At 33.8% G+C, this 19251-nt stretch overlaps 1 protein-coding gene across 1 annotated transcript; it reads left to right on the top strand.

Annotated features, from left to right (window-relative positions):
• The first annotated feature begins 1472 nt into the window (after nucleotides 1-1472).
• Nucleotides 1473-10683, top strand: LOC114414945 (UPF0160 protein-like). Its single transcript, XM_028379404.1, has 7 exons — nucleotides 1473-1776; nucleotides 3340-3486; nucleotides 3675-3773; nucleotides 4675-4866; nucleotides 4987-5106; nucleotides 6199-6270; nucleotides 10072-10683. Exons 1-7 carry the CDS (start codon nucleotides 1522-1524, stop codon nucleotides 10294-10296), a joined length of 1110 nt encoding a protein of 369 aa, XP_028235205.1. The 5' UTR covers nucleotides 1473-1521; the 3' UTR covers nucleotides 10297-10683.
• Nucleotides 10684-19251: the final 8568 nt, after the last annotated feature.

Here is a 19251-nt window from a genome sequence, read left to right on the forward strand (position 1 = left end):
CGTCATTTGATGTAGTGTTCAACAAAGGAGTTGATTGGATGTCCAATTTGTCTTCTTCGTTGCGAAGCTGATCAATAATCTCCATTCGCCAAGTAGCCTTCTCGTGATTAATAAGGGAGCTAACATTGAGATTTTCCAAGCCATTTGGTGGGGGTGGAGAAACATGAAGATTTTGAACATGTGGGATCCAAGGTTGAGGGCAAACATTTACCATTTGGTCATTACCAAGTCTCTTTTTGTTCCATTCTTGATTAGATCCCCTGAAGCATGGATGCTACCCTATACATAGCATGGTGGTTATAATTTTATGTTGCAATATTTGGATAAAATATCAATAGTTATTTGAGTACAATTAATATTTTTTTGTCATTGGCATTTATGTATAATATTTTTTAGCTTTGCTAACAACTAATCAAAGTCAAAAAGCTAACAAACCATCTTTAGTTGGTCTCTCCTCCTAATCACATTTTTTAAATTCACAAAATTTGAATTTAATATTTTGTTTAAGAGGACCAAACTCATCAACCACATGTTGGTTTACTACAATTAGTATGATATTGATTAGTAATTAAAGAGACATGAAATATATAAAAATAAATTCATAATTATTAATGGGATAAATAGCGAAATTTGTCTCTCAAAATGTAAAATAGTGATAAATTGATCCTTAAAAAATAAAAAATATACAAATTTAGTTCTTGAATGTACAAAAAGTGAACAAATGAATCTTGTTGTTAAATTTGTAAAACTATTTTATTATTAAATTATAATATTCAAGAACTAATTTGATAATATATTATATTTTTCGACAACCGATTTGTCATTAAATTATTCATATGACTAATTTTAATTTTTTTATCTTTCAAGAATCAATTTATCATGTGACACACTTTGGGATAAATTTAACTATTTACCTTGTTAATTCAAATGTTTACAAATTCCTTATGTAAAAATTCAAAATATTAAATTTAGAAGTAACATATACGTCAAGGCATTGCATTCGTCTCTTGAATTTAGATAAAAAATTCATTTCATAAAATATTTTGTTTCAATTTTTTAATTTTAAATAAGAATTTTTACTCTAGATTGATTGAAATATAATTTAACAGTAATTATTTAAATTATTACCCTATCTAACAATATATAATTAATATTTATTTTAATCATTTATTACATTTTAAAAATCATATTCTACGATACATCTAATCAACTATCTATAAAGGAAAATAACAATTAATAACTAAAAAAGTCATGTTTCACAATTTATGGGAAAAATAAATTAATTTTTTATAATAAGTAATTTCTATTACAAATTTTAAGAATTTTTTTATATATTTAAAATATCTATAAAAATATTCAATAAAAAATTTTTTATCCTTGCATGACGTGGTTAGTACATTCTAGTAAAATTCAAAGCAGAAGAAAAAAAAAACCTTGCTCCCACGTTGGTTAAACCCTATAAAATTAATAGGGCAGGGTTTTGGTCGGGGTTAAGAAAGTGAGGGAAAAAAGTAGAGTGGTATGTGGGTTGCTGCGGCAACAAAACCATTCATCAAATTCCAATTCCACAGACACACTACTTCTCTTCCGCTTCTTCTGATGGCAAACCAAGCTTCACTCTCCTTTTCTTCTTCCGTGTCTCCTGTTCACGCGCCTCTCAAGCGCGTGGGCACGCACAACGGAAGCTTTCATTGCGACGAGGCCCTCGGCTGCTTCATGATTCGCCTCACGAACAAATTCAACAGCGCCGAAATCGTTCGCTCCCGAGACCCTCAGGTTCGGTTCTCCTTTTCAATCTCACTGTTTTCCTTTTTATTTATTTATTTATGGCTTGGTCGCCGAATGTTATTTTTTTTGTTTGGTTCTTCGAGAAAATATGGTATTTTTTGGGGTTTGGTTAATGAGAAAAAGGGATTCTTTTTTTTCGTCGGTTGATGAGAAAAGTTTGGGGTTCCTCGGAAGTGTGTTGCGTGTTTGGAAATTCCGTTTCTTGGAACACTAAGTGCGTGTTTAGTTTCACGTTTGAGATTTGATTCTGGATTCAGAATTGATTTTGGATAAATTTTGCATGTTTGGTTTGATGTTAGATAATAATTCAGAATTGTTTCTCGGGGGAGTGCTGGAATTGGAAGCAAAATCACTATCCTTATCCCCATTTACTCTCTCTTGGAACACTGATTCGGATTTTTCGTCCCGGTGTGGAAATTGAACTTGGACTCTTGTTTGAGCTTGGTGGGCTTTCGGTGGAAGAAGGGCCAGTTGGGTTGAGTTGCGTTTGGTGTTGGCCTTGTTGGAACCGCGTTTAACTCGCACTTGCCCTGTGCACGTGCCCTTGGGGGAAGAGGGTTCCTGGGATTTGGGTTTTGATGGTGGTGCTGTTTTTCTTTTTCCTGACGAACATTGGGCTTGACCTGAAGTGGACCTTCTGCTTCTGCTCCCCGCATTGCTTCTCCGAAACCTCATGAGTGGGGGAGGGAACTTGCCTGTGCCACCCAGACGCAAAATGTGTTTTGGCTGATAGCTTGATGTTTTTGGTTTAGAGGATGGAAATAGAGAGGATGAAAATAGAAGAGAAATTTTTAGTTGAAGTAGAGTGTTAGGAGGTGTGGGTCTCACACAATTTCTTCTCTGTTCCCCCCCAACCAAACAAACCCTTTGTGAGAAAATGCGTTTTCTTTTTTCTTTTTTTGTTGCTGAGAAAATGTGATTTTTTAATTATTTTTTTGTGTGCAATGGCCGTGCAACGAGGGTCAAAACTAAGTTTTGTAATAGAAAGTTTGATTCTTTATCTTGGGGAGTTTGGTTGATGAGAAAAACATGATTTTTTTTTGGTTGATGATGATAGTGTGTCCCTTTTTCTTTATTTGGTTGCTGAGAAAGCATGACATTTTTTCTTTGGTTGCTGATTGTGTTTTTTATTTCTGGAAGTTTAATGACTTATGAGTGGTCCAGTGAGTTATTGATTTGTTTGGAAAGTTTTTTGATGCTAAAATGTTGTCAAGGACCCAAAACAATAATTGTAGACAGTAGTCACTTTTATGATTCTGTGCGTGTTTCAGTGTTTGGTTGCTTAGAAAATGTGGACAAGGCTGATGCTTATCAAGTTGCTGGTGTATTGGTTTGTTTGTGGAGTTTTCTTAATATTCAATTGTAGCTACTGAAGCAAAAGTGGGAGGGGCACAGGAAATTTAGTAGGAGAGATGCATGGAGTTTTTATCTTGTTGCTAGTGTTGGTTTTTGGTTTCCCTATGTGTTAGACTTTAGCAAATGAATGGACTGGAAGTTTGTGTCTGAATATCTGTTTCAAGTTTTTGTTTAACTTAAATTGTTGATCTCTAGGTGTTGGAGGTTCTCGATGCTGTTCTCGATGTTGGGGGAGTGTATGACCCTGCCCGAGATCGGTATGATCATCATCAAAAGGGATTTGAAGAAGTTTTTGGGCATGGTTTTTCCACTAAATTGAGTAGTGCTGGTCTTGTTTATAAGGTAAAATTATCATCTAAACCACAATTTTGGTTATGGTTTTATGACTTCTTGTTTATGTCATTTACTTCATTTACATAGTGGTGAATAACTCTATTTCAGTACAATCACCAAATGTTTGTGGAGAATTTTACTCTAAATGAGAATATATACCTTGGTAATTATATTTAACTTCTGCTTTCTGCCTGTAGCATTTTGGAAAGGAGATTATAGCCAAAGAACTTGAGGTAGATGAGGAACACCGAGATGTGCATCACATATATTTGGCTGTTTACAAGAGCTTCATGGAGGTAGTAAATTTTGAATTTTTTTTCTTTTCTTCCTGTCTCCATCTATATTTTGTACGATCTTGCTTGGTTTAATTCTTTTCCATGTACTGATTCATTTTAATTATTATGTTCTTCATTTTAAGTAAAATCTGGGTTAAGGAGATTTAGGAGAGTTTACCCAGAAAGTAGATGATGGGAGTACCAAAACATTCTGATAGATACTTTTTCATAGAATAGGAACTAACAGATGGGGAAAAAAACTATTGAACTGACTCATCCTCTAGATTAAGGAAACTCAATAGTGCAGAGAAATAGGAAGCTTAGAACAGAAATCTCCAGGGATTTGAACCTGGTCTCTCTCCAAAACTCAAGAACCAACTCCCTTTACATTCTCTGTCTCTATGTATAGCAACCAACTTTATCACTATGTTTGGTACCCGAGAAAACCAGTGGAACAGAATGGAAAGAGGGAATAGATAAACACATTGAACCATTTATGTTTGCGTACATTACGAGTGCAGCAATTATTGAAACTAGGTCCTAAGTTTCCTAGAATATTCTTTCCAAATAATTGGTCTGTGGGTGGTCCAATGTCTTATCGACTTCCAGGAATCCTGCTACAAGTTTTGTTTCTTTGGTGCAGAGGCACATGTCTGGCTATTGTGCATTCATACTGTGGATTTGTCCTTCGCTATTTGATATTCATTGCTGAATGGCTTGGTTGAAAGAAAACATCGGTTGTCTTGTGTTTGGGACACAACTATGAATCACATGTTCTTGGGTAAATTTGAAAAATGCCTGCAGAATGACTTATGAGATTAATGGTGCATTTAGGGTTTGTTAGTCATATTGTAAAGTGAAACAAAACATGTTTCTAATCGTATAAGTTTATGATAATAGTGTTATTGTTTAATTATATCAGGCAATTGATGCTATAGACAATGGGATCAATCAGTATGATACAGACCAGCCTCCAAGATACGTGAATAATACTCATTTATCCTCAAGAGTAGGAAGGCTAAATTTGGATTGGACAGATCCTGATCAGTCACCTGAGAAAGAAAATGAGGCCTTTCAACGTGCAATGGCTCTTGCTGGCAGTGAGTTTCTGGATGTAAGTCTTCACTTGTGTACTTTCTTGTTGAACTTTAACATGAATAAGTGGTTTTGAATTTTATCTTGCCTGTTTTACCTTTTGCTTTGTTGTTTGAGATAGCTCCCTCCTCATTTGCAGAGTGTTCGATTTCATGTCAATTCATGGTTACCAGCAAGGTCAATTGTAATGGAGACCCTAGCGGCTAGACATACTGTTGATCCTAGTGGAGAAATTCTAGTTTTGACTAAATTTTGTCCTGTGAGTTGAAAATTCTCGTCTCCATCTTCCAACATTTTGTATAATATTGGAATTTGATTAATTCAACTTATTTCTATTCAATTGTCATATATTAAGAAATCGTGATTTGAAGCTTGAACATGTATGTTGACACTTGACAACAATCGTGAACATGCTGAAAAATATGCTAGAGCATTTTTCATACAAATTTTCATTCTAACATTAACTAATGTGCACTTCACAGAAACAAAATTTCTTATTCTATTTATTTATTAAGTTAATCTTGAAATCATGATTTGATGATTGAATGTGTATTTAGACTAACATCTTCAAGACTTCAACATTTATTGATTAAAAAAAGCTCTAATTTTCTTATATCATTATCATACAATTAACATTTGAACTAGATATAATTAGTTGAAACAGGATATCTATTAGGCACCAGATAAGAGAATATATGGTGTATTTGAATTGGGAGTCCTAGCAAGGTGCTAGAAAGCCTAGAAATTGGGAAGGTACACAGAGGAATTCCTTCAGATGAGGGAATTGTAGAGCCCTCACTCTCTGCCTAACTAATCCACAAAATGATCAAAACTGATTACCCTCCTCTCTGTTACACTCTTATATTTGCCTCTACAACTACTTTCCCTCCAAAAGTCTCTTTTTATCAAATAAATTACCTATGAGCTGGTGATTTTTAGTTCCTGTGGCTGGCCGCATTTGCTTTCTACTCCTTAGCAGAGTTCTATGACTTTAATCGAGCGCCGTGTGATTTGCACCCTAACAACACTAGTGTTGGGAGCAAAACAAATTCCTGGCAGTGTGATCTTTTAGCTGTGTAACAGCTGTGTTAGTATGTTGAGCTGATTATTTTTGCCTACTTTCCTGTTAAAACTAATATTGTAGGCAGTATAAAAAACCATCAGCAGCCTGCTGCTTATGGTCTAGAATGGTCATCTCTGGGCCAATGTTCAGTTATATAGCATGTGTCTTCTGAAAAATTTCATCCTTATACTCAATTCCTCTATTTATTTATTCTCCCTGGGTATTAGCTACATGGTACTATTAGCATAGTATTGTTAAAACTTATTAACTTGGTTTTGTTTTCTGCAGTGGAAGCTTCACTTATTTGAGCTTGAGGGAGAGTTGAAAAATGACCCTGCTGTCAAATATGTTCTATATCAGGTATGCATTTATTTTCATTTTCTCTAGGTTCCATTCTATGCTTTTAGTCCTCAAAGAGTCTCACTAAAAATTTCAGATGATTGTTTGCCTTTTACAATGACTGGTAAATTAAGTTATGCTTTTATTGGCCTTGTTTTGGTCCAATAGAGCTCATAATCTCATCTCATGTCATTAACATACTTGGTTGGCTGCAGAATTTCAACAAAAAGTTCAGAATAATTAAAAAATGGGCTACGTTTAAACCTCTAGCCATATGTTTGGGTTCAGTTGAGGGACTGCCTTGTTTTAACTCTAAAGCCCAGATTTTGAGACATTACTGCAAGTTAACAACTTATCTAATACTAATTCAGTAATAATAATTTAGAATGGATAGAAATAATTAGTTATCAGGATAATGCTGTCATTTTAGGCTGCATGGTTACAGTTTCTAGGCAAATTTACAGAATGCAACAATTTTTTATTTTTAAAATTAGGATTAGGATAAGGCATAGTTATCAGTCAGGCACTGTAGTGGCAGGGCCTGAAAACATTAAGGATGATCTGTGTTTTGTTTGAAACCGATAACCACAGCCTTCTGGCATTGTTTTGTGCCAACTCATAGTTCTCTGGTGTCATTTCTGGCCATCCCTCTGTTCATGATCATGACACAGCTTTAGACTCTGGTTCTCTTTTTGTTCTTGTATAGAGGTCTATGTTCTCTTTTTGTTTCTTTTTTCCTCTGTTGTGTTCTTTCTTCACAGTTATCTGTGTTCTCTTAATTGGCCACTTATGTTTATTTTATTTATTTTTTGTTTTTATTTCCAACTCCTTTGGTCTTTGTTCACAAATCTTTCTGTTTTCCCCCCATTTAACATGTTCACATTTTTCTTGGCAGCTATGGCATCATCCACTTGACCACAACGGCATTAGTTTTGTTATTGACTTGTTAATTGTATGTTGGATTGAGGATCATTGTGTTCAGAATTAGATCATTACATGTCTTTAGTTCTGGATATATTTTTATTTTAGCATCTGAATTTGAATGGTATATATTATGAATCTTGTATCTATATTCTTCAGTAAAGCTGTCATCCTGCTACCCACTGTCTTTCTATAATGTTTTTGGGGCTGGCCACATTGTGTCATGTCGATGAATGGTGATCCCTCTCTTCTGACAGAATTCCATTATGATCCCTTCTCTCTTTATTTCTTATAAAACTAACTAACCCTCTTACATGTCATTTCTCTCCCTCCCCTGCCAACTCAGCCTCTATTTTTCTTAAAACATTTCTTATGGTAAACCTGCCAAGCCTTGGGCTTATTCTTTCTATTAGTACCACAACAACAACAACAATGCCTTATCCCACTAGGTGGGGTCGGCTACATGGATCAACTTCCGTCATAATGTTCTATCAAGTACCATACTTCTATCCAAATCATTAAGTTCGAGATCCTTCTGGATAACCTCTCTTATAGTCTTTTTGGGTCTTCCTCTGCCTCGAATTGTTTGCCTTCTCTCCATCTGGTCTACTCTCCTCACTACAGAGTCTACCGGTCTTCTCTCTACATGTCCAAACCACCTAAGTCTATTTTCCACCATCTTCTCTACAATAGGCGCTACTCCAACCCTCTCTCTAATAGCTCCGGTCTTTCTATTAGTACCAACTCGTCCAATTCTTCCTCATGGTCCCAATTCCATAGAATCAGCCTTGTCCTCAAGGCTGAATTATGAAGGCATCATCATCTTCTGAAGTCACATCATTGATCGGACTTCCCTTCAACTTGATCAAACTCTGCTGCCCTATATTCCCTTCCCTTGTGATAGTTCTCTGGCCTAAGACTGGTACACAGAACCAGTTTGAACCTCCAACTTTTGTGGCAGCTCACTGTGCACCTGAAAATCTCCAATGGGAAATATGGAAAACCGGATGAATACTTGACTGTTCTGGTAATTGGAGCTTATATGCAACTTCCCCCAGCTTAGCAAAGGTCCATAGAAACAGGCAGCCAGCTGCTGGTTGATTCTCTTAGCCACTGACTCCATAATTCAGTTTTTATTTGTGCCTGAGCCTTGGCAAAATAAAATTAGAGTTGTGTGAGGGCTAGATCTCTTTCGCTCAATTAAAGTGCTACAGCAGCTACCTTGGTCTCATTACTGAGTAACCTGGTCAAATTCAGTGGCTGCCTCCTATACATGACCTCAAAAGGGGTTCGACCAGTTGATAAGTGAAAAGTCGTGTTGTTCCAAAACTTGGCGCAATGAACCCAGTTAGCCTAATTTTTTTTGCTGTTCTGATGCAAAGCAATGTAAATAAGCTCTCTAAACATCATCTATTAACTACCTCTGTTTGCCCATCCGTTTCTGGATGATAAGATGAGCTCATATTGAGTTGAGTTCCCTGCAACTGAAAATCTCCTTTCAAAGTTTACTCAAACAATGGGTCTTGGTCACTAATGATAGACCTGGAAACTCCATGAAGATGGATGCCTTTGTGGATAATTCAGTCAATGATCTTGCTGTATAGGGATGTTTGGGTAACACAAAATGGCTAGACTTTGACAGTATGTCCACCATAACCAACATAGCTTGTCACACTTTTGACCCAGGAAGCCCCATTATGAAAACCAGAAAAAACATCCTCCCACATTACATTTGGAATAGGAAGAGTTTGCAAAAGTACTGCCTTGAGCAACAATGGAATGGAGGGGGAAGACCTAGAAAGCACTACATGCACTTTATACAGAAAAACCCTTGCTGAACAGTGAATTCAGACCTGGGATCTAGGTTATTGCCCAATTCTGATACAATTCCCGGCAAATCAGAATCTTATTCTTCTAGGTTTAGAACTGCTCCATCCATCCACATAGGGTACAAAATGAGGGATCTGAATTCCCCTTCATCTTGACACCTTGATAAAGCATCTGCAGCTTTGTTCTGCAACCCTGGCTTGTATTTGACCTCAAATACCCAAACAGTGTAGCTGACCAACATTTTTTATCAGAAGTAATACGCTGCTGTAAGAAATGTTTTAAGCTATGATGATCAATGAACACTACAAATGGTTTGTCCAGCATATAGTGTCACGAATGCTGAATTGAGAGAACCAAAGCCATTAGTTCTTTTTCATAAATGGACTTGGCAAGGTTCCCTTCTTATAGAGCCTTGTGGGAATAAGCAATTGGTTGTCTTTTTTGCATCAAAACCGTGCCAATACCTCTCCCTGCGGCATCACACTCCACTCCATGGAATAACAATTTCCTTGATTGGTTATCTGTAAGTGGCATTAAAAATCCTTACTAAGGCTTGTGGATCCTAGCCTTGGAAAATATTGGAATGTTGTTCCATGTAAAGCTAATGTACCCCAGTGCTAAAATGTTCCCCGCTATCCAAAGGTATGGGAGAGGGTCATTATACACAGCCTTACCCTTGTATATGCAAAGAGGTTGTTTCCGGATTTGAACTCATAACCAACTTGTCATCAAGACGCAACTTTACCATTGTGCCAGGATGTTATTCCATGTAAAGTGGGTCAAATTTAGTTTTTGTTAAACTGTGAAAACCTGTAATAAGGCCTTCAATGTACCCTATTTGGGTGAGAGGTTTGGACATTCTTATAATACCAATATGTTGGATTTTTTTTTTTTAATAGAGATTCTGCTGAATTGACTTGAAAAATTTTCTTCTAATAAAATACTTGAGTCCCTATATCACCATGACCAGAATTGGCTAACTGCCTTAGCAAGGTTGTTTGACCAATGTATCTCTGGTCTAGGTTTTTTTAACTGATTTTTCTACATCACCTTGCTTAATGTCATTTACAGGATGAAAGAAGCAAGCATTGGCGAGTGCAGGCAGTTGCAGTATCTCCTGACAGTTTTCAGAGCCGAAAGGCTCTACCCTCACAGTGGCGGGGGTTAAGGGATGAAGAATTGTCAAAGAAGTCTGGCATTCCTGGATGTGTTTTTGTGCATATCAGCGGATTTATTGGTGGAAACCAAAACTTTGATGGTGCCTTGGCCATGGCAAAGGCTGCTTTGAAGATGTAGACGAGGATCATATGAACCAAGGGCTATCACTGATTTTGCGCACTCATTCACAGTACACTTTACTGATTGCGTTGAAGAATGCATATGAACCATGGGGACTGGGAACAGTGGCTTAAAGATGGTTCTATATCAAGTTCATTAACTCATTTGCTGATAGGTGGTCTATCTTATCCAAATTTTCTTTCAATAGTTTAACCAATGTATTAGTTAATGAATTTCTTGTGTCTATTATGTTGATAATTGTCATTGATCTTATTGTTATAAGCATCTTATAACAAAGAATTTCTTGTGTCTATTTGGTTCACTTGAGAGAGCATTAGAACTTCAGAAAAACGATAAATCATTTCTAAAGGTAGTCCAAATTGATACCATTTACTTGTTTTTCTATCCAATTTGTCATTCTTTGCCGTCTTATTTTCTATCAATTTAGCGACTACTTTCCTTGGTTATAACAATATATGTCTAGTAGCACCACCCCAAGCCCAAGACAGTAACCAAACTACTTTAGTTGTGATTGAATCTTTTGGAAACCATTCAGGTGCGCAAATAAGGGAACCGAATTCTGTGGTATAGTTTGAATTCATTTTAACCTTGCACCTCCTTACCAGAGCTATTTTACTGATGCTTGTGTTTGAATCTTAAGGTTGCATAGCCTAAATAGTAGAATAGGATCCTTGAATCACGATTTATTAATTCCTTAGTCTTGGATTGGATTTTGGACTTCATGCTTGTGAAAAGATATCATTGAGGCTGCAAGATTTTCGACAAAATGAGCTTAGGAATCTCATTATTATGTTTTCTACAATTTTTTAAAAAACATTTCTAGTTGTTTGTTCATAGAAATATAAGTTACTCGTACTTTTTTCTTATTTTCCTTTCATAGTAAAAGGTGGATATCTAGCTGTCATGTCGCTTCATCATGCAGTTTTTTTTTATCCCTCTACTTTTTTATTCTCATGGTATAACAGAGGTACACTTCAAATTTTCCAGAATAACTATTTAACCTCACTTTTTTTCTCGTCCGGTGAAAGATATATATCCACTTAAGCATCTAACATTGGACTAAATTTTAAACTTCATGCTTGTGAGTAAAGACACGATTGAGGACTATTTCATTGTCCACGGAATGATGCTATGTGGACTAGGGAAGGGGCCAAGGGGGATAAATCCTTGCCAGCTCAATTGAATGCCGTATGGAATTTTTAATACAAATCTGACATAAAATTATGGAATCTTCCATAACCATCCATCAACTTATCTATTTATTTATTTTCCTTCCTGTTTTATATTGAAAAATTATTCTCAGCGGGTATCCAACTGAAATCTTTTCAAAGCAATCACGCCTGGAGGGTGAGCCGCATCATCAATTACAATAACATTTTATGTGAGTGTGCATCAAGAAAGTGTGCTGTGACCAACGCTTTAACCAATCAAATTAAAAGGGGTTGGCAAAGTCGTAATGGGCGATGACACCCAAATATTAATGTGGCGTCCATGAATGGTGACAACAATACTAACAATTACTCCGGTCTTTGATGTGAAATATAAGTAACAAAATTTCTGTAGTTTTTGTTTAAATATAAATAAATCTTTATTATTTATGTTTTATTTAATGAGACTTTCTCTATAATATTTTTTAATTAATAAGATCAAAGATTTTTATTTTATGTTTGATATCAAATTTTAATGAAGAATAATTTGGAAAAAAATATTTATTTTTTAATTAAAAATAACATAATTTAATAAATTTAACTATTTTTAAAAAAAATATGAAATATGTCTCTTTTTTTTCTTATAACCAAGACCAAAGAGAGTTTTATAGTTACTCTGATCTTTATTATAAACAAAAAAGAAAATTTGATTTCACACTTATTAAGAAAATAATTTTTTTGACAGGATATTAAGAAATTAGTTAATTTTATTAAATTGTTTATTTTAAAATAAATTAAGTTTTTTTTCTTAAACTACCCTTCAATGAAAATTAATATCAAATATAAAAAGAATTCTCTGTCCTATTAAATGAAAGATATTTTGAAGATAGTCTTATTAAATAAATCAAAATTAACTAATATTTTCTTATATTTGAGACAAAAAAAAAAGAAGTAATTTTTGTTGCTTATATTTGAGATAAGAGAAAATAGGAAGATAACCATGACAAATTTTTTTTTTTTTGTTGATGATGGTATTGATGATGCAACTCATGTCTTTTATATATATATATATATATATATATATATATATATATATATATATATATATATATATATATATATATATATTAAGGGGAACATATGTTTTCAAAACCTATATTTTCAATCAATATAGTGAAAATTTTTGCACTGTTATATTGATAAATTTGGTCATTAAAAATTTAAAAAAACCTACGTATGGATCTAGTCTAATTTTAACAGATATGAAGTCTTTAGGGAGGAGAGACACTTTATATATTTTTTAAAGTTTGAGTACCAACTTATAAAAAGACATTTTGTCCTTATAAAAAAAAAAGTCTCCTTTCTTAAGTCTTCTTTCCATGGAAGGTGGAAGATAACTTGAATATTTTCAGGCATTTCATACTTCATTGAAGTCTTGCTTATTTGACTTGAAAAGGGTTTTGGAAAACGCCAATGGAAAATGAATGGTCTTTACCTTTTTTTTGAAGTTTTGGGTGCTTCAAATTGAATCTTTGCACCTCAATCTTTACAAATTTTCTGTTTTTTTTGTTTGTTTGAAAATAATAGAACGATTACTAAATTGGAAAGCAAGTATTAAACCGCGTCACGTTTTTATGCTCTACAAATTGCTGGTTGGGACCTGGACGGAAGAAAAGATTAGCGAGTAAAAATTAGAAATTTTGTTTTGAATTTACTTTTATTTAACTTCTTACTTTAGAATTAAGATTTTAACCTTAAAAAAACAACTAAGAGTTTAATTTTCAAACATTGTTATTTTTTTTCATTATTAACTAATTAGAAATTATTTTAGATATCACTTTTAAAATAATTATTATAAAAGTCAATGATCTTGAAATATGTAATAATATATAAATAAAAAATGATGCTTAATGTTTTTCATATTTGTAAAATATTTTTTTTTTCATATTATTACCTAAATTATTTTTGTTCGCTTGTGGTATATGTAATATTTCTTTGGATTTTCATACCTATCATTTTGTCCATTAATGTTTGTCCCTTAAGTGATGGTATGTCAACGAAGTATCATCCCATCATTAGTTTTTAACAAATTTTATTTATTTTTTATTATTGTTGCTAGAGTTGACGATAATGGATTTTATTTCCCGCATTCCCTTATTTGCTTTCTGCACCCCAATGGGGGTGCTTAACAAATTTTAACCAATCGCAGTGTTTGAGCCTCAAATGTGTAAAGAATAGTGAGAATGGAGGTGCTTAGGATGCAGTGAGAGGGGAATCAAAAAGAGAAGTTGATGATGCAAGGAACAAACGGGGTGTTCATAACAACTGCTATAAACTGAATTTGTAGTTAATTGAATTAAGCTTAACTTAAAGTTACTAAACTTTTTTTTTTAAGAAAACTGAACTAAACTCATCTTTTATTCTATTTTAAAAAACTGAATTGTGATTAAAAACATTTTAATGCAGTTTAATTTAAAAAAAACTTAATAGTCAACTGCTAACTTAACCTTCTAACTCAAGTGCTCCTATCATTACACGAGGCAGTGAGGTATGATACATTGATGCACTCTCACTCCATAACGCAGTGACACACTCTCACTCAACGACGCAGTGAGGAATGTTTGTCGTTCACTTAGACTCAACCTTCACTGCTTAAGGTTCACACTCATGACTCACCCTAACGAAAGTAGGACCCTATATCCCAAATCCATTTATGGGTTATTTGATTTTGATTGAACTATTGTGCTCATACAAACATCCACTTAGTTTATGGGTTAATAATTTGATTCATTTTTATGGGTGTTGTAAGAAGATTGTGGATGCAAGGAAGGTGTCCGATGAAATGCCTAAGAGATTTGTTGTTTTTTGGAACTCGGTATGACTACTTGTGTTGAGAGTCTTTCACTGGGTGATGAGATTTAGTATTTTTTTAGGATGTGGGGTTGTGGGTTTGAGCCTGATAAGACTATCATGGTTGTGTTGTTGCTCTTTGCTTGTGTTCTTCAAGCTCCATCCATTTATATTTCTTTTTTATTATTGACTAATACTATATATGCTATTGCTATTATATTTAATAATGAGTAGTTACTAATACTATATATGTTATTGCTATTACTTGCAGCCGAATTCAATGACTTATTTTTGATCTCCGATGCTTATCATAATGGTAGAGATACAATGTATTTCTCCTAGAAACTTCGGTTATATTACTCTCTGGATTTTAATTGTTTCCTTTTTAGATTAGATGCTTACTTGGCTAGTCATTGGTTGCTTAGATACAATTTTGTTATTTACATACCTTAGTCATTGGACAAATTACTGTTGATACTCTTGTTCAAGCATGGAAAACAAGGAACTTATTACTTTGGAGAGTTATCATATATGAGTTTATCATATACCAATATATTGCTAGTTAGATGGTATATTATATATTTGTCTATATTATATATTAGATTTGAGACTTGTGGCTAAAGCAGGGTTTTTCCTAATGTTTTAGATATTGTTGTGTATGGTGTGTGAATTTTTAATACCTATGCGTATACCATTTGCCTAATTATTGTTTTTAACTTGCTCTTCCTTCTTTTTCCCAGTGTAATGGTTTTTCCTTGACCCCTTTTAGTCTCTATGTAGAAGACTCTTTTGTTGTTCAATATTACTAGGATTTGTCTTTGAGTTTGATTTAAACAATGGCATGCAAGCTTACTATGCTGTCAAGTATAAACTTCACTTTTACTGAGTGATAGATGTTGTAGAATTTAGAAAAGCATAGTTTGTTATTATTGGTTTCTCTCTGTCCTTATTCTTGCTTTTCTTATAGCTAAAATCAGATGGATTCTTCATTACCGGAGACAAGAGGACATTCAATTGCTAATACCTCAGATACCTCTACCACTAAAGCTCCATTACCACGTCATTCAAAAGCATCATCAAAGTGTAAAAATTGATCAGTAGTGTGGGACCTTTTAAAGAAGATTCCAATGAAGACTATAAGGTGGCATGCAATTATTGTGGTACCCTAATTAAGTTTAAGGGTGGACCAACTACTATGAAGAATCATTTATTAAGATGCGTTGATAATCCAGATAAAGGACAAAAAGTGCAAAGGTCAAATGCTTCCTCATCACAAATTGTAGGAGGGCAAGTGGGTGGTGGTGTTTGCTCTTCACCAAGTTGTTTTAAATTTGACCGAGAGTTATGCTGAAAGGAACTTGTGAAGATGTTTATGATTGCTGAGTTGCCATTTCAGTTTGTGGAGAATGAAGCATTCATCAAATTTTTATTTGTGTTGCAACCATGATTTAGTGCCCCATCACGTGCTATAATAACACGTGACAATCTTATACTCTTTGATGAGGAGAAAGAAAAGTTGAAGAAATTTATTTCAAAGCACCGTGGGAGGGTTTGTCTACCACAAATACATGGACATCAATCCATAACTTAACTTACATGAGTTTGACTGCTCATTTCATTGAAAATAATTAGAAGTCACAAAAGAAGATTTTGAGCTTTTGTCAAATCACAAGACATTCTGGAGAGAATATGGCAAAAAATGTTGAAATATGCATGAATGAATGGAAGTTGAATCAAGTCTTTAGTGTAACTATGGACAATGCTTCATCTAATGACCTTAGGATTCAATACTTAAAAAAGAGGTCCGTGCTTTGGTATTGTACTTTTGAAGGGGGATTATATCCATATGCGGTGTTGTGCACATATTTTGTGCTTAATTGTGAAGCATGGCCCGAAACATGTAAAAGAATATGTTTTAAGAATCTGTGTTGCAGTCAAGTATATCAAATCCTTACCATCTGGATTGGCTAAATTCAAGGGTTATGCTAAACAAGAGGAATTTCTCTACAAGGGCATTGTTTGCCTAGACGTGAAAACTAGTTGGAATTCAACTTACTTAATGTTGGAGGCAGGTATCAAGTATCAAAAAACATTTGACAGACTTGAAATGGAAGACATAAAGTATGTTGATGATCTACAAAGGGGGCACGGTGTACCTTCAGAATTTGATTGGAATAAAGCTTGTTCACTCCTACCTTTTTTGAAGATGTTTTATGATGTGGATTTCTAGTTCTTATTAGGTCAGTAGTAATATATGTATATGTATATGTATATATATATATATATATATATATATATATATATATATATATAGAGAGAGAGAGAGAGAGAGAGAGAGAGAGAGAGAGAGAGAGAGAGAGAGAGAGAGAGAGAGAGAGAGGAAGTATTTGCAATTAGTGGGAAGATCCGCAAGTGTGAAAATCATAATGATGTTTGTATAAGTTCAATGGCTACTAGAATGAGAGTTGAATATGACAAATATCAGGGAACACCTAATGTAATCAACATTTTGCTATTGATTGTCGTTGTCCTTGATCCTAGGTGTAAGGTGAAATATGTTAACCACTTTGTTAATTACTTATTTAATGAAGACTAGGCAGATGAATTGAAGTTGCAGTTGTCTTCTAGTTTAAAATCACTTTATGAGCAATACCAAGGTGTTGAGGAGGGCTTTCAAATTAACCAAGAAGTAGTACAATTGGATGAAGATGATGATGATGATATCCATGGTATGAGTTTCTATCTACGAACAAGTGGGCATAAAATTGATGCAAAAACTGAGTTGGATAAATATCTGAATGAAGATTGTGAGCCTTTCATTTAAGTCAATTAATTTTGATATTTTAAACTAGTGGAAGGTAAACTCAACCAGATTTCCTATCCTAGAAATATGGCTTGAGAGGTGTCAGCGATTCTCATTTCTATTGTAGCATCAAAATCTCCATTCACTGCTAAAGGGAGGATTCTTGATCCTTATCAAAGTTCCCTTACTTCTAGAATGGTGGAAGTATTGGTTTGCACGAAAGATTGGTCGAAAGGAACATTTTTCAATGTTTACTAATGAGGACTTTAAAGAGCTCAAGAAATTTGAGCAAGGTAAGTTAATATCAATGTTTTACATATTTTTGTTATGCTTTTATAATAAATTATAGAAAGTATCAAAATATTTTTTCTATTTGCAGATATATTGTCTCCACATGAAGGAATTTAATTGACCACCACTATTAATCTTGATAATTGAAGGAACATTAGGTGAAGGAATGTTAATTGAGTGTAATTACTATCTATATTTACCTTTTTTGTTAAATTCATTAATGTCGTTGTCTTTTATGGTGATGTTCACTGCAACCCATGTATATTTTGGGTAATGAGAATTTCAAGCAGAAAAAGTCTAAGGAAGCTAGAGACTGCAATTCCAAGAGCATTGCCTTATCACCAACAATTTTAGGACCTATTTTGTTAATCAATAGGACCAAATTTGTTTTAGACTTTCTGTATCTTGTTAGTTTTTTTTTTAGTTTAGCTTTTGTCCAAGTATATTGATTAGTGAGACTATGCAATTTTACTTGCATTTCTGCTGAAACTAAGTAATTTTATAACTTACATTTATGTTGTTTACATGAAACTATTTATAGTTTAGTTTAATTATTTAATTTAAAAACTATAATTGAACTGAACTGCTTTTCTCCAATGAACAGTTCATTTCAATTATTAAGAATTGTTTGTATAGTTCAATTCAATTTGGGACAAAAAATGAACTGAATTGAACTTTGGCCACTCCTAGAACAGTAGTATTGTGAAACTCTACGTGAGTGTGCTTGTGCGAAGAGAGTTTTCATGTGTGAGAGCAAGGTGAAGGTGAGGGTCTTGCGCAGGTTCCTTTGCGTAGAAGTTGAAGGTGAGGATTAGCCAACAGCAGAAGGTGCAACACCACCAATGCCCTTGGTGAGGCTGTGGGCAGTACTGGTCGGAAGAGTGAGGCTGCAAATATTTTTATACATTGGGGGTGCAAGGAGCAAATAAGCGGCTGTAGAAAGTAAACTCGATTAGTGTCAACTTAACCGCCAACTTTTGCAACAATAATAAAAAATAAATTAAATTTGTTTAAAACTATCGTGAGAGTGATGTAGTATTATACCTGTCACACTATTACTTGACGAACAAACGTATGAAAATAAAAAAAATATATTACATGTACCAAATGCAAAAAAAAAAAGTAGTTTAAGTAATAATATGAAAATAAAGTATTTTACATGTATAAAAAATATATTTAAGCTTTTAATCTTTATGTGCTTCCCATCTCCCCTCCTCTGGGTAGTTGGGTCACACATGGTTGGAGATTCTCATGAAACACGAAAGCTTTTATATGACCTTCATTCCATAAAAACTTTCTAATGGGTTCTAAAGTAAATTCTGTTTTAGTGTTTTAAGGATAGGCATAAACTTATAAATTTGAAGTTAACATTAATGAGTTTGACATCTAATATGAATCTTAACACTGTTGAGTTTATAAAATAATGTAGTACCGCATCATCGGTTAAAACAGTAAAACCTACTTACACTTACGATAGTGAACCAATATGAAACTTATCATTACATTGTATATAAAATAAATATATTTTATTAATATATAAGTTTTTTTTGAAAGGTTATTATTATATAATGAGTAAGGTAAATACTATTAATTTTTTTATTGTATGTAAATAACTAGATACACCGTTTTAATGGCCTAAACATAATCTACTTAGGTAAGATTTGTTAAAAAAAATTAAACTTCGGTTATTTGATGTAATAGTCAATGTCTAAATTAAGAAAAGGGATAAATTATATTAGACCATAAGCCTAAGTGTGCAAATCAATTTACACTTAGTTGTTTCAACTTAACTAGTCTTGGTTATGCAGCAGGATTGCCTCTGAAAGAAAGGCGTGGTTTCTATCAGAATGAATTTGAGCT

This window comes from Glycine soja, chromosome 1 (assembly GCF_004193775.1).
Source record: "Glycine soja cultivar W05 chromosome 1, ASM419377v2, whole genome shotgun sequence".
Classification (NCBI taxonomy): Eukaryota; Viridiplantae; Streptophyta; class Magnoliopsida; order Fabales; family Fabaceae; genus Glycine; species Glycine soja.